Source organism: Callionymus lyra, chromosome 2 (assembly GCF_982586985.1).
Source record: "Callionymus lyra chromosome 2, fCalLyr1.hap1.1, whole genome shotgun sequence".
Taxonomy (NCBI): domain Eukaryota; kingdom Metazoa; phylum Chordata; class Actinopteri; order Syngnathiformes; family Callionymidae; genus Callionymus; species Callionymus lyra.
This window is the reverse complement of record NC_141819.1, coordinates 16958670-16973835: the sequence shown is the minus strand read 5'-3', so window position 1 is coordinate 16973835 and position 15166 is coordinate 16958670. Positions and strand designations below refer to the sequence as shown.

The window sequence follows — 15166 nt, the reverse complement described above, 5'->3', positions numbered from 1 at the left end:
CTTGGGAGCCTACCAGAGTGGTACTTGGGAGCCTAACGGAGCAGTACTTGGGAGCCTAATGGAGCCTTACTTGGGAGCCTAACGGAGTGGTACTTGGGAGCCTAGCGGAGCCTTACTTGGGAGCCTAACAGAGTGGTACTTGGGAGCCTAACGGAGCAGTACTTGGGAGCCTAATGGAGCCTTACTTGGGAGCCTAACGGAGTGGTACTTGGGAGCCTAGCGGAGCCTTACTTGGGAGCCTAACGGAGTGGTACTATGGGAGCCTAACGGAGTGGTACTTGGGAGCCTAGCGGAGCCTTACTTGGGAGCCTACCAGAGTGGCACTTGGGAGCCTAACGGAGTGGTACTTGGGAGTCTAACAGAGTGGTACTTGGGAGCCTAATGGAGCCTTACTTGGGAGCCTAACGGAGCCTTACTTGGGAGCCTAACGGAGTGGCACTTGGGAGACTAGCGGAGCCTTACTTGGGAGCCTACCAGAGTGGTACTTGGGAGCCTAACAGAGCAGTACTTGGGAGCCTAACGGAGCGGTACTATGGGAGCCTAACGGAGTGGTACTTGGGAGCCTAACGGAGTGGTACTTGGTAGCCTAGCGGAGTGGTACTATGGGAGCCTAACGGAGTGGTACTTGGGAGCCTAACAGAGTGGTACTATGGGAGCCTAACAGAGTGGTACTATGGGAGCCTAGCGGAGTCTTACTTGGGAGCCTAGCAGAGTCTTACTTGGAAGCCTAACGGAGTGGTACTATGGGAGCCTAACAGAGTGGTACTTGGGAGCCTAACGGAGTGGTACTTGGGAGCCTAGCGGAGCCTTACTTGGGAGCCTACCAGAGTGGTACTTGGGAGCCTAACGGAGCAGTACTTGGGAGCCTAATGGAGCCTTACTTGGGAGCCAAACGGAGTGGTACTTGGGAGCCTAGCGGAGCCTTACTTGGGAGCCTAACAGAGTGGTACTTGGGAGCCTAACGGAGCAGTACTTGGGAGCCTAATGGAGCCTTACTTGGGAGCCTAACGGAGTGGTACTTGGGAGCCTAGCGGAGCCTTACTTGGGAGCCTAACGGAGTGGTACTATGGGAGCCTAACGGAGTGGTACTTGGTAGCCTAACGGAGTGGTACTATGGGAGCCTAACGGAGTGGTACTTGGGAGCCTAGCGGAGCCTTACTTGGGAGCCTAACAGAGTGGTACTATGGGAGCCTAGCGGAGTCTTACTTGGGAGCCTAGCAGAGTCTTACTTGGAAGCCTAACGGAGTGGTACTTGGGAGCCTAGCGGAGCCCTACTTGGAAGCCTAACGGAGTGGTACTTGGGATTCTAATGAAGCCTTACTTGGGAGCCTAACGGAGTGGTACTTTGGAGCCTAGACAAGTGAAAGGATTTTAAATGTTCCTTATAGTCCAAAAATATGGTACTTATTATTTTGACAGGGAGCACCATCTCATATTGTTCTATGCAATGTTACATTTAAACCCATTTTGTAAAACCACTCAACAGTAAAATATATTGTCTAGGAAGAGTGTTGAAAAAGTACAATTTACAAACGGCAATTTGTCCGTCCAGTTTTCAATCCTCCACTAACTCAATCAGATGTTGAGTGAAAGGAACATGAAGCGTTCCTCCAACATCACCTCAGTCTTTACTGCTTCTGAAAACAGAAACTGATGAGACCTTTGACCTCTCTGCCCAGTTCAGTGATACATGAAGCAAAGTCTAATAAAGATCTTTATTTCAGAATTTAAATAGATTTACAAACCATAAGAAAAAAAGAAAGTATCAACAGGACACAAAAGAAAATCAAGTGATGGTCAGAAATATCCACATGTGCATATCAAGGTAGAGATTGTAAACAGTCCTTCCACGCTAAACAAGTCCACTCGGCCGTGAGTTTGTTTCCTGAGGTGCTGTTTTCTCATCCACTGCCCACTGCTCCTCGGCGACGGGGCCCACAAACAGATGACAACGTTAACGTGACAGAACACTAAACCTCACTCGCTCCACGTTTAAAACTTGACCTGAACGACGTTTCCAAATGTGTCATCTTCCATTTTCTATTTTTATTTCTTTTTTAAAAGCTTGCTTCTTGATGTTCGTTGTCGTCTGCGATTTGACCATTTCCTAAAAATAAAACACATTGTAGCTCACACAGTAAAAGCCCCCGAAATAGCAAGAGAACCCTCATCCCGCTCGCATCCGCTCTAGATAACCCGGACACTTACAGCCCACCGAAAACCACAAACACATCGGGACAGCATGCTATGGAAGAAAGACTTTTCTTCAGATCATGCTGGAGACCAACCCCTCGCTCCTGCACACGCTCTTCACAGTTCGGCTCATAATTGATCAAGTTGTCGACACACATGCATGCCCGACGCACACGCAACCCATTGGACTAGGAAATACTGTCGGTAGTGGTGGGTTTGTGGTTGTGCAACACAGACCCACCCCGGGGGTCTTCTCGCCCCCGGCTAGCAGCTGTAAGGATATTCAAGATGGCTGGCGGCTTCACGTGCGTCTCCCGCCGCTAGAGGGCGCACCGAGCGCAGGTTTGCGAGTACAATTAAAAAGACTCTTCTGTTCTCTTCTGGGCCTACACCAGCTCACAGTGACTCAGAGTTGGCAGGTGAACTGAGGCCTCGAGCAAGTGAGACGTGACTACATCTTTTTTTTTTTAAAACGGCTCAGAGTCACAGTAAACGCGCTGCTCGTTAGTCACCGACTGCATAGTTTTTTTTTTTAAATACAGTACGTTGGATTTTAAGAAGCAGCCGAAAAAAACTCTTCTCTCACGTCTGATGAAAGCCGAGCAGAAGTCGATCGAGGACGTCTGAGATCAAACGGCTGGAGCTCACAATCCCACACTTTCCTCTCCCACTCGTCTGACAGGAGTGGATAGAAACGAGCCGAGACTCTCGGGCTCCACCTGAGACCTTGTGAGTCTGTCCTGTGTGTGTGTGGAGACGAAGGAAGGCAAGGTTGTTAGGAATTCCAGGACGAGCAGAAACGTAGAAGGTCACAGGTGAAGCCCTCCGGACAAGCTTTCAATTATTTCTGCATTTACCAATAAATGTATGGACTTCTATCCACTATCTAGGTGTGCGTCTGTGTGTGTGTGTGTGTGCGTCTGTGTGTGTGTGGCTCGTGTTGCGTGTGCAAAACTCTCCAAACAACGGTTTAACTAGTGGAGCAAACATGAAAACATCTCCGTCGCTTTCTTATCAATGCATCAGGTTTCAGCGTGCAAACTGTGACTGCACATGTGACGGACAGGAAGGGGTGAGGCGAGGGGGGGAGGGAGGGAGGGAGGAGGGGGAGGGGGGAGGAGGAGGAGATAAAGTTCAGTCCAAAACGAAGAAGAGGGATGAACGAGGTCGCAGGGGGGGGGGTGAGGCGTGGTCAGGAGTCCTCCGTGCCCGAGTCGTCGTCGTCGTAGCAACAGTCCTCGTCGTCGTCCTCCTCCTCGTCCTCCAAGTCCTCGTCGTCGTAGTAGTCGTCGTACAGCAGGTTGGAGCCGTCGTCCGTGGGCGGCACTTGGGTGCGGACGCAGTACTCGTCCAGGGTGATGGGGACCTTGACGCCGTCCCGGTCCGCGTCGGCTTTGGTCGCCAGCACTTGTTTCCTGTGAAACGAGGAAACAACGTATGAGGCGGCGGCGGCGACGCTGAGACGTGTCCGTGCGTGTTCGGTCCAAAGTACCTGATGATCTCGATGTACTCCCGGTCCTTGCCCTTGCTGTCCCGCCACTTGCGGTACATGACGGACGCGTCCACGTTGGCTGGAGAGAAGGTGTTCGGCTCGTTGAGCAGAGAGATCACGCTGAGAAGGATGGTCCTGCGAGGGAGGAGAAGATTCCACATGAGTATTTCAGGGAGCTGCTTTTCATGAGAGAGAAGGTGTGAAGGTGACACTAAAATAAAGTGCAAGAATCCTGCGATACGATGGTCATCACGATACTTGTATTGTGATGCATTGCAATACTTTAGGAACTAGTGATGCAAATGATTGATTCATTAATCAATCCATTATCTTATCGATGGATGATCGATTATGATCGATTAATAAGTTAATTAGTTAGTTTAACGAAGTCATGGGGTTGTAGGACATTAAAATGCTGCCACATATCGTGCATTTGGCATCTTTATCATCTTCTATTAACTTAAAGTGAGTCCAAACTAAGCTCCGCTTTACCCTCGTCATCCTGTGTCAGTGTTGTTGGGTCAGAGTTCTGCCTCGCTTGGAATTACGGGTTCAAATTTCTAAACGCAATTAATTGCAATGAATTTATTTTAATGGATTCCTTTCTTATCAACAATTAATCGGTTACAGATTAAATGTTTGCATCCCTAGTAGTAACAATGATATATTGTCGAGTAATTGACTATGTTGTTGGACTATGTACTTGGATGTTGAATTTAAAGACCACATGACTCTTGAATTTGTAACTGTTGTTTTGTAACCAAAATATGTCCAAACAGCAGCTTTAAAAGCTGTGGTAGTCGACTGTATCCTCGGTCCTCAGTCATCGATGAGATCTTGCGGAATTTTCCTTTAGAGAACGCAATGACTGCTGCCATCTAGCTACCGGAAGTTTAATTGCAACACAAAAATGAAAAAACGCTGTAGATATATTAATTTTCATATTAAATAAGAATGATTGTGCTTTATAGTTTGGATTTCAATAAAGTGTGCTAAGATAAAAAATACAATTTGATTTGAGAGCCATATATATAATAAATATGCATAATATACGATATCTTTTTAGAGTTTGTAATTTTTAGGTATTTTTAAATGTGTATTGCTTTTGATTGTTCAAGGCCCGGTCTCCTGTGACCCTGGTCTAGAAAGTCGCTATAAAACTTTAAACGATTACTTACTTACTATACATAGTTATACAATTTAAATATTTATATTTCCTCCTTCTCTATTAAGCTTAAATAAATGAATACTATCTACACGCATCAATGACAGATTAGCTTGATCTACTGTGTAATACGATGTCAATCCACTGTCGAAATATATCAACTTTAAATGTGTGAGCGTCTGTCAGGTGCAACAAGGCGGTGCTGGACTGTACCTGACGTTCTGTGTGGGGTTCCACCTCTCTGAAGGCAGCTCCCCGCTCTGTGGGTCGTCCACCGGAGGATGAAGGATTGAGATGCACACGTCCCCGTTCTAACATACACACACACACACACACATCATGTTAGGAAATGCAATTAATATTCTTTTTAAGTCTTCAGCATCTTCACCTCATAAATGTTAGGATGCCACATTTTGGTGAGGAAGCGGAAGGCAGGAGGAGAGTACGGGTAGTCCACGGGGAACTTGATCCGGGCCTGGAGGACAGAGGAGGCACTGGTTAGTAACACGAGTGGCATCACACGAGTCACCAGGACTACGACTAATAACCGCCGGGATGATGGTTTACACAAAAAAAAAAACTCAAATCTAAAAATACATTTTTAAAAGGACGTCTTGTTAGGGAGAACATTTATTTAAAAATGGCGTCTTTCAATTTGGTCACCCAGGTACACATTAGAGGTGTGTATTGGAAACAATCTGGCGATAATGTATGCATCATTACACAGGGTCAACGATACAATGTATAGCAATACTGTAGGAACAAGAATATATGTGTAGTATTGTCAAGTACTTGACTCTGGTGTTGCAGAATTTACAGACCACGTGACTCTTGACGAAGTCGTAACTGCTTTATTTGTTATGAAACCAAAATATGTCCAAATATCAGCTTTAAAAGCTGCTGGAGTCAACTGTATCCTCTTGTCCTCAGTCATCCCAGAGTCATTGGGGAATTGAATTGCTCTCTCTTAGCTGAGAGAACATAATGACTCATGCCATCTAGGGGCTGTGAGATAAATTACAACACAAAAACACTTTGAATATTTGCATGTTACTTGTAAATAAAAACATAAATTAAAAAATGTATTGAAATATAAACAATATAAGAACTAAGATTTAAAAAAAAATTATGATTTGAAAGCCAAAAAGAAAAATGCTACAGTGCTGGTTATTACCGATATGATATTGTGAAAAATATAATCACAATTTATAAGTATCAATATTTTCAAGAAACTTTATTTCTCAGTATGAGGATTGTATCAATGGTGGTTTTCAACCCACGCTCTCATGAGCAAGGTGAAACACTGGGAAGAAATCAATAGATTTTCATTAGAGGTGTATGCAGAGCAAGTTACAAATTAGCAACAGAACAAGGTCTCGCTCTGAAGTGCTGAGCGAAGGTTCTGATCGTCGGCACCGACGCCGCTTGAATGAAGCGTTAAAAATAGGACGGCCGAGTCATGACAAACCTCGCGGAGGAGGCTGAGCGTGGACAGACGAGTGACGGTGTAATGCAATACGGCGCAGAGGGAGGAAGGGAGGCGGCGTTCAGCTGCAGAGTGCGGAGAGGCTTACAGATACACCAGTGGGTGAGGGGTCCCGGTGGTGGAAAAAAGGCACGAGTTAGGAGGAGGGGGTCGTCTCTCCAGCTGTCACCAAAACTAAAAGACAATCCGCTTCTCACAACCGTTTTCTTCTATTATACCCTCACCCCCTCCATCAGACCACACCCACACACTGTATAAAGGCCGACCGAGTATAAAGCACCCCCTCCTCATATAGCATAAGGCGACTGGAGGAGGGACGAGGACACCGATGACACTTATTATACACATGCACGTCATTCTCAGCATGAAACCGTCTGTGGAGCTGCCATTGCGCTCACATTTGCTGATTCGGCATGGTCAGCTGGTGCTCACAACAGTGAAGCCAAAGGACGAGGGAGGAGGGGGGGGGGGAGTCAACGCTGTGACGGGGGAGGCAGCCGAGTGGTAGTGGGAGGTGAGGGAGGGGTCTACAGAGAATGACGAGGTTGGATCACAATGTGAAGCTTTTAGCCTACTTTGCGTGTGTTGACCTCTTTGACCCATACTTTTGTAGCATTTGGAAACAAGTCTAGTTGATGACTTTGAATCCTTTATATTTGATTTCCCAGAGTGCAGACGATCACTGGTTCCTAATAGTACTACAAGTATTTTTTATTTTAAAGTTCTGAACGCTTTAAATGACATGCCCAGAAGAGGATGATGGCAGAACAAAGAACTGATTCAATTTTGGTTCCGTCTTGACATTTCATGTAGATCAGTGGTGGGCAATTAAATTTCCTTAGGGGCCACGTTACAGACTGTGACTGTGTGTGTGTGTGTGTGTGTGTGAAGCGGGGGGTTGTAAAAATGAGAGACTTGATGAAGAAACAAAGCCTCAATATGACGGGGAATCTTAGCACGAAAATACTCGAATGGGAAGGAAAGAAAATGATGATACAAGTCAGAATAACAAAGTTCAATCATGCAGTACTATAGTAGAAGAAAGCTAAACTTGTGACTTGATCTAACATAACTACATTTTGTTAAAATCTCCAGTACGAGATTTAAAATAAAACAATGTATGAATTAGTGATAAATAATAATTGTGGGTTTTGGTCCGACTTCCTGGTGTTCATGGATTTGGTCCAAGTTGATTTAGCCTAGCTTGGTCGTAAACAAAAGATGACAGAAGACACAGCATACAATTGAATTATAATTAAATCAACTTGCGACTGTGGTAACAGATCAAGTCTGGTTCATGATCATCGATTCAAGGTCATTCTCGTACCATGGAATTTGTTTTATGATCGGAGTATTTGTCGTTTTTCATAAACTCCCTAGCTGAGGTAACCGGTGTTGCCCAGGGATTTTAATAGAGTCAACTAATAGGAGAAATTAGTACTTGGATACAAGTATGGCTGGAGAACGGGGACAAAGTAAACATTAGTACTTGGATACAAGTATAGCTGGAGAACGGGGACAAAGTAAACATTAGTACTTGGATACAAGTATAGCTGGAGAAGGGGGACAAAGTAAATGTTAGTACTTGGATACAAGTATGGCTGGAGAAGGGGGACAAAATAAATATTAGTACTTGGATACAAGTATTGCTGGAGAATGGGGACAAAATAAATATTAGTACTTGGATACAAGTATAGCTGGAGAAGTGTAACAAAGTAAATATTAGTACTTGGATACTAGTATAGCTGGAGAAGTGTAACAAAGTAAATATTAGTACTTGGATACAAGTATAGCTGGAGAACGGGGACAAAGTAAATATTAGTACTTGGATACTAGTATAGCTGGAGAAATGTAACAAAGTAAATATTAGTACTTGGATACAAGTATAGCTGGAGAAGAGGGACAAAGTAAATATTAGTACTTGGATACAAGTGTAACAAAGTAAAAAAGGGGAAGATGACCCTGCCAAAGATTTGTCTGCTCTCAGTAATACAACAACAGCCAACATAGCACACATTACAGGCTGGTCACAGAGCAGGTTAGGTCGGTTTGACTCTGCTATTGCAGATTACGAATCATAAAATACGAGCACAGGAATATTCTAATGTAAATTCAATCTGTACAAGTATAGGACCAGGACAGCATCCAACAGATACTCCCATTCCTCAGATGCATATTTAAGGTTCTCATGTCCCTCATCTGTCATAATGTGTTAACACTTTAGTCCTAGTTCAGTCCATCATACCTTTACTACCATCCATTTGATGTTTAACTTCTCCTTTTATGCAGAATATTACACATTTACACTTCTTGAGCATGGAGGAAAATTCCACAAAATGGTTGAGAATCATGTCAATGTACAAAGGGGAGGCTTGAGGGTGGTCCTTTAAAAGGTCACGCAGTGATTTCACTGTGAAGCTCACACGCTTTCAAACGTGTCCTATAGCGTTCCAGCCACGAAGGGCTTGAAAACAAAGTCTTTGCTTGCATACATTATTAAGTGTTGTGGAATTCTAAACCGATCAGTAAAAACTCATTGATTCTGGGATATATATCCAATACCATCGTTCAAAAATCTTTATTAAAAGAACAAAACAAATCAAGCAAATGTTATGCACCATCTTTTTTATTCTTACTTCAACCTATGAATCACAGATTACACATTTTATACAACACAAATGTCACAACAAGGGTCTGGCAAACAAAGTAAACCAACAGCTTCCTCAAACTATTTAGTCAAGCCTTTATTGGTCATTTTATAAAGAAGAACAAACCTACTTGAGAGTATCTGGATTGAACAAGCTCTACAACTTAATCCACATCCTGTTCTGAAGTACATTTGTTACACCATCAGATCACAGGCCTGCATGTCAACCTTGATATTTGGATTGACAACAACAACTGAGGTCGAAAAAATGTTTTTTTTACTTCCACTGATGCAGTTTATTTCCTGCCTAGTAAGCAGAAACCCACAGTATTGGGTCTTGACCTTCTAAAAAGATCCTTCATGGTATTAAACGGCTGTCTTGCAACAGGAGGAAGAGGATGAATCTTCCCTAGTGTGAAAAGTGATGAAAGTAAACCAGGTCAATGCACAGACTAACAGAACTAATCATTCTGCTCCAAGATTCTACCTCAGAACCATCTCTCTGGTTCGGCAGAATAAATTCCTAAGATCAGCAAACAGAAGAAGGTCTATGAGATCATCTAGTAAAGTATACTATCAAATGATTCGTGCTAAGAAAACCAGGATTTCGCTTAGTTCAAATTAAGCTATAGCTGTTGTTTTTTGTTTTTTTTAGATAATTTAGAAAATATGTATTTCCACAGATAAAACATCATTTGCATCTGACTCACGAAAATATATTTTTCGTTGAATTAAGAGACCTGAAAGCAAGAATATGTGTAAACATCAGCTTTAAAAGGTGTTGTAGTCGACTGTATCCTCTCGTCCTCAGTCATCACCAGGATCTCACTGAATTTCATTGTTACTTTATGTGGGGGTTGTAATGACTGGTTTATGGTCTCTCAACTACACTTTAAACGCTTTTAATTTTTGCATGTTATTAAAAATAAAATGCCCCCCCCCACCCCCACCACAACCAGCACGATATGTAGCATGTTCACACCATCCCCAATAACTTTTACAGTAAAATAGAAAACACACAATGTGGGGGGATTTATTTTCCTCTCACACACCTACTAAGTTGCTTTTCAAACATTGACAATTCAATTAAATGAAAATGTATTTTAGGGTTTGAACTATCGAGCAAGCCAAATTAAGTGACGCTATTCTGGGTAGTTTAAGAAAAAGAAAATGCTTGCTGTGAAAACAATGTCTAAATCAAGTAAAGACCAAGAAAAGTCAATTTTATTGACTCCCAAATTTAACACATTTCACAAAAAGGAAAAGACTAATCATACCCGTTATAATAATTTATTTCTACAAATATTGCCAACAAACTGCCACCAATAACATTTTTTCTCCAATTGACCAAATTGTCAAGTCAATCATTATATCTGATATAAAGAAAAGGCCAAAAGCAGGAATGAGATATTGAGCTACATTTTTTTAATTGAGCATGACAAGGCAGAATGATCCATAGTAGTGTTGTGTAATATTTACTTCTCTCTTTTTTTTTTTTTTAAAAACAAAAAAACAGAATCCAACTGGACCTTGTATCAACAGTACTTGAAGAGTTCAGCCTGGAGCTAAAACGGTCTACCGAGGCCTCCCAGACATCTCCGTTCACAGCGGGTTTTGCTTTCAAAGGAGGTGCAACTGCCTTTTCCTGATCCGGTCGTTTCTCTGTTGCCTCATTTCGCACAGCTCTCGTTTCAGGGCGACACAGCCAGAGGGAGAAACTCGACACGTTGGGTCTGGCCCTCTTCGAAACCTCTGCAATTGGGTTTGGTTCCACTTCTCATACTCTTTGTAAAGTTATTTACCCTTTTTTTTAAACCCTGTGCTAACACCAGGGTGAGGTAACCAGGCAACCGTTAGGTCGTATTGAAGACATCTGACAATGTTTAGGTTGATGATAAAAGCAACAACCATATGGAAACACTGAAAGAAGAAAGGAAATAGTAAAATATCCTTATGACCCAATTATTCAGTAACGCCTTGTTAAGGCAAAACAGTTATATCATCCAGTCATATAAAGTCAAAGAACTTTGCTGTTCTACAACTATATACTTTATTCTTGACTTAGTTGTGACTGTATACTTAAGCTTATCAAATTAAAAAAAAGTATTACACACTTACAATATACCAGCTGATAAAAGTTTCACTCCTGTGTAAATAACAGAGAAAATACAGTATTTGTGCAAGATATCACAATCTTTTATTAAACAAATTTAAATTGCATTAACATTTTATGGAGTATATTAAACTTCACTTAATGATTTTGATGTTTGTTTAAATGCCTGGAAAAGACAACAATCACAAGCTTTCTTTGTTCTTTAAACTTAAGGACAAATTTAACGGCCACTAAAATATCTTTTCTATTATACAATCCTCAGAATTAAATGAATGGACCGTCTTCAAAGCGGTTCACCCTGAAGGCACAGAACTCGGCTGCTTCACTTCATTCATGTCCCAGAACCAAAATTGGCTCGGACCTGACTGGCCTTGAGCCAGAAATCATCCGACACCCTCAGCCTGGAGAGATGGTTCACATGATAGGAAAATAGTTGAAAAGATACACTATAGAACACCTTAGTCAGCACTAGTGGGATGTGTTAGTTATTGTATTTGTATGAGCATTTGCTCCTTTCAATGGTTTATGATACATTTTATTAGGACAAATGTAGGATCATTTGTCCACTTCATGAATACATGTGTGGTTTCATGTCGACCGGATCGGTCAGCCTGAGTTTCTGAACTTCAAAGACATCTGTTCCCATGTTTTTAGCCAATTGTTCCTCGCAGGGCGAGAGAGGTTGATGATCAAAATTATTGGATAAATGATACACGTTCAGTATTAAACGTGACAAAGCAACATTTTTATTTAACTCACTATAGCACATGGGCTTTCTTCTGTACCGTAAAAGAAAGATTGTAATAATTTGATAATTATAATACAATAACCCTTCATTTTCGCAGCCGGCTACACCGGTCAGCATTTTGCACGAGTCACCTTGCACAAGGTGCTCCTTGTTGTTCGGTCTCCACAACATTAGTGATGACACATTGAGGCGTCTGCTGGTCATGACCTGGTTTTTGTCCCTGGAATAATATGGCAAACGGGTTGGATTGAAACCTTGACAAGAACAATGAGTCACATCCAGGCGGCGGATTTCACAGTCAGGATGTGCATTCCTGGTTCGACAAAGGAATCCTGCACACAGCTCTGTCTACAGTAGCTCGGGCCCAGCTGCCACTTGTGTTTACAGTCTCGGAAAACACCAGAGGCAAGAGTACAAACTGGTTTCCCAAACACTGAAATCACAGTCGTGTTTAAAGTCGACCGTTCTACGAGGCATGTGGTCGAAGGACTGTCAAAGTCACCAAGTACAGCAACACAAAGGAGGCAAAATTAGATATACCAGGTTGATTCTCTTTCCACCCCAACATGCTTCCTATTAAGAGCAGATACTCAACTATACAATTGTGTAGATGCCCCGATTTAGTATTTCACCAAACTGGGTGGAGGGTTGAAAAAAGCACGAAGAAGAATATGATGACTAGACAATCTGCTTCATTCCCTCAGGAAGAAGTGTGCCATTGTAAAATGTTTCACAGCGATTGCGACTTTGTTTTACAAGACGATGTACTTCTTCATATCCCCACAGCTACACAAAAGTATTAAAATGTAAGACGTGTACAGGCAGACCTTCAACACCATTAATGCTGAATGAAGAGAATACTTCAAACAAAGCGCAGTGTTCATCAGACTGATGACATGGATCACCATGTCACAATTAATAGGGGAAAATGACTTTGTGGACTGAACGGATAAACAGAAAAGTGTTTGTCCTTCTATGGGATTCACTGTTCTTTCGAATGAGATAAGGACGCGTCACAGAGACAGACAACCTTGTGCGTTCAGTTCACGTTTGCCCTTTTAATGTACGAGCCAAATGACAACATCGGATAATAGACACATTTATATCAAAAGATTGTCTTTTCCGTAACAAATTGGATGACATCATATTTATCATTATAGGTCAAAACACTATTGGCGCCATGTACTATTAATCTAACACAAATAAAATATATAAGATTGTAATGTTAGACATGTAACCAGGAAACATGGAATTCTTTTGTTTTAGTTGGAAGCTGATATTTGCATTATTTGAAATGTATTCTTCAATTTAAAACTTAAATTCATATAAAACACACTTGAACGACATAGCATTATCATCAACTCTATAGGTTAGGCGGCCATTTTGGAAACATAAATCAATTCATGTCAACTTCAATGTTCTTTGTGAGGTGGAATTATTTTTCATGTTTATCCGAATACATTTTCGAATAAAATAACATGAATTTAAATAAGGGTTGTCTTGTATTACGAGATAAATCAAATTGTAAATTGGCAGGAAAAAAAAGACACAAACTAATCAATACTAATTGAATATATAAACTCACTGACGCAACAACCTCTGCGAGTCTTTCTCCTACTTGATACGTTTCCTTAGTACATAGATAAACAAACAGTGAACGTGAGTCACGTAGAAACTACCTGTTTTCATAGTCATAACACGTTGGACGTGTTGTGTTCGAATGTATACGAGTGCAATTATTGATGATCTACAGGATGTGTGCGAGATGGTTTCCTTGCTTCAGCCAGGATGACATGTTATTGTAAACATTTACAACATTCATAGTTTGAAGGCATACATTTCCAAAACAGTATTGCATTTTGTGGAAATGTATTGAGGCCTGTGTTCTATGGTTGAGTTCTAGGCCTGATTGAAATACACTTTAAGATTAATATGAACACAGATGTCAACAGATATAAATACTCTTGTTTGGAAATAAGCCTTGATCGTCAACAGATCAATCCATTTCCTGCTTGTATTTAGTGTTGTCGAAGTTCACAATAGATAAAGTGTCACCTATTGTATGTTTATATATAATTACAGTAAAGGACATGAACCCCTTTAGAGAGAAGGTTGTTTTATAATCAAACTAAAATAACCTCTGACTTGATGGTTGGAATAGCTTTGACAACAAAGGGCAATGATTTAACATTATTTATGAATAGAATAAGAAGAGTATATAGACACAACTTGATGGTAATGTTAGTCAAAGCACTTCGGCACACTTTTAGTTGAATAGAAAAAAAAGGTAAAAGTATTTAACACGTACATTCTGTTGGTGGGAACATTTGTTAGCCACATTAGCTTCGTTAACTGTGAGCTTGTGTTGGTTATAAACCTTTATATAAACTATTAGTGTTTATCTTTGACCTCTATATTGTTCCTTGTTAGCGACCAGATGAAATGTGGAGATATATAAATATATAAACGCAGTTTGAAGGCTAGGAGAAGAACAATGGGTGCAATGCTAACGTTAGCCACTCACCTTAAAATAACCACCCTCGTAGTGCGTGTTCGGGGGTCCGAATATCGCCACTTCCCAGTTGTACATGTCCGACTCGTCCACCAGAGTGATCTTGAAGCCTTCCACCGGCTCGTCCTGGAGACTCTTCATCTCCAGCATCAGGGCTTTCTGAGAACTGGCTACATGATGTCCATGCTGAGCCATATTCCAAACTACGAGCCGTCTGGATGTAACCGCGACCCACCACAGCTGTGACGGCAGAAGGACGAGCAGAAGTCGATGAGAACAACAGCACCAGAGTCGGAGGAGGCCTCGCTAATGTGGCGCTGGGTGTCGTCTTTGTTTTTGGGCGAATATGACTTAGAAAAAGGATGTTGGAAGCGCAACTGTGACGTCCTCGGGTGTCTTTCTCTGTTGTTGTGAACAATCGTGGGGAGGTCCATTTAAGTACTGAGGTGAGAGATTACTTCCGGTACTCTCCTTTCAAAATTAAACCCCAGTGAAGAGGGGAGTTGTCGTATAGTGTATTAATAAATGTGTCTCAAATGTAGACATTAGAAAGATATACTGGTAATACATTTGTATTATAAAACCATATAATACGAGAACGACACTAAATGTACGTCTAGTGAACACCAGTTTGGAAAAGACAGTACTTTGACCCAAGAACATTCTTACATTTTAGACGTCTAATGCAACAAATTCACTCTGATTCTACAATAAATGCATGGTATGATTCATCCTCATATATATATACACCTTAATAGTTTAAATATAATAATGGCTTGACAAGTATAGGAAGATCAAGAAAGATCTCAT

At 41.6% G+C, this 15166-nt stretch overlaps 1 protein-coding gene across 1 annotated transcript; it reads right to left on the bottom strand.

The window, feature by feature from the left end:
- Positions 1-1701: 1701 nt before the first annotated feature.
- On the bottom strand, positions 1702-14776 carry cdc34a (cell division cycle 34 homolog (S. cerevisiae) a). The gene is made up of 5 exons (XM_087783752.1): positions 14369-14776; positions 5239-5325; positions 5064-5161; positions 3686-3820; positions 1702-3608 (listed from the first exon to the last, which is right to left on the bottom strand). Exons 1-5 carry the CDS (start codon positions 14549-14551, stop codon positions 3386-3388), a joined length of 726 nt encoding a protein of 241 aa, XP_087639878.1. The 5' UTR covers positions 14552-14776; the 3' UTR covers positions 1702-3385.
- Between the last annotated feature and the right edge of the window lie 390 nt (positions 14777-15166).

Excerpts from the sequence above, each read along its gene's own strand:
- cdc34a (XM_087783752.1), bottom strand. The coding sequence starts at position 14,551 with ATGGCTCAGCATGGACATCATGTAGCCAGTTCTCAGAAAGCCCTGATG. Across the intron at positions 5,326-14,368 it reads ACGAGGGTGGTTATTTTAAG|GCCCGGATCAAGTTCCCCGT; the intron begins GTGAGTGGCTAA and ends TCTGTCCTCCAG. Across the intron at positions 3,609-3,685 it reads GAGTACATCGAGATCATCAG|GAAACAAGTGCTGGCGACCA; the intron begins GTACTTTGGACC and ends CTCGTTTCACAG.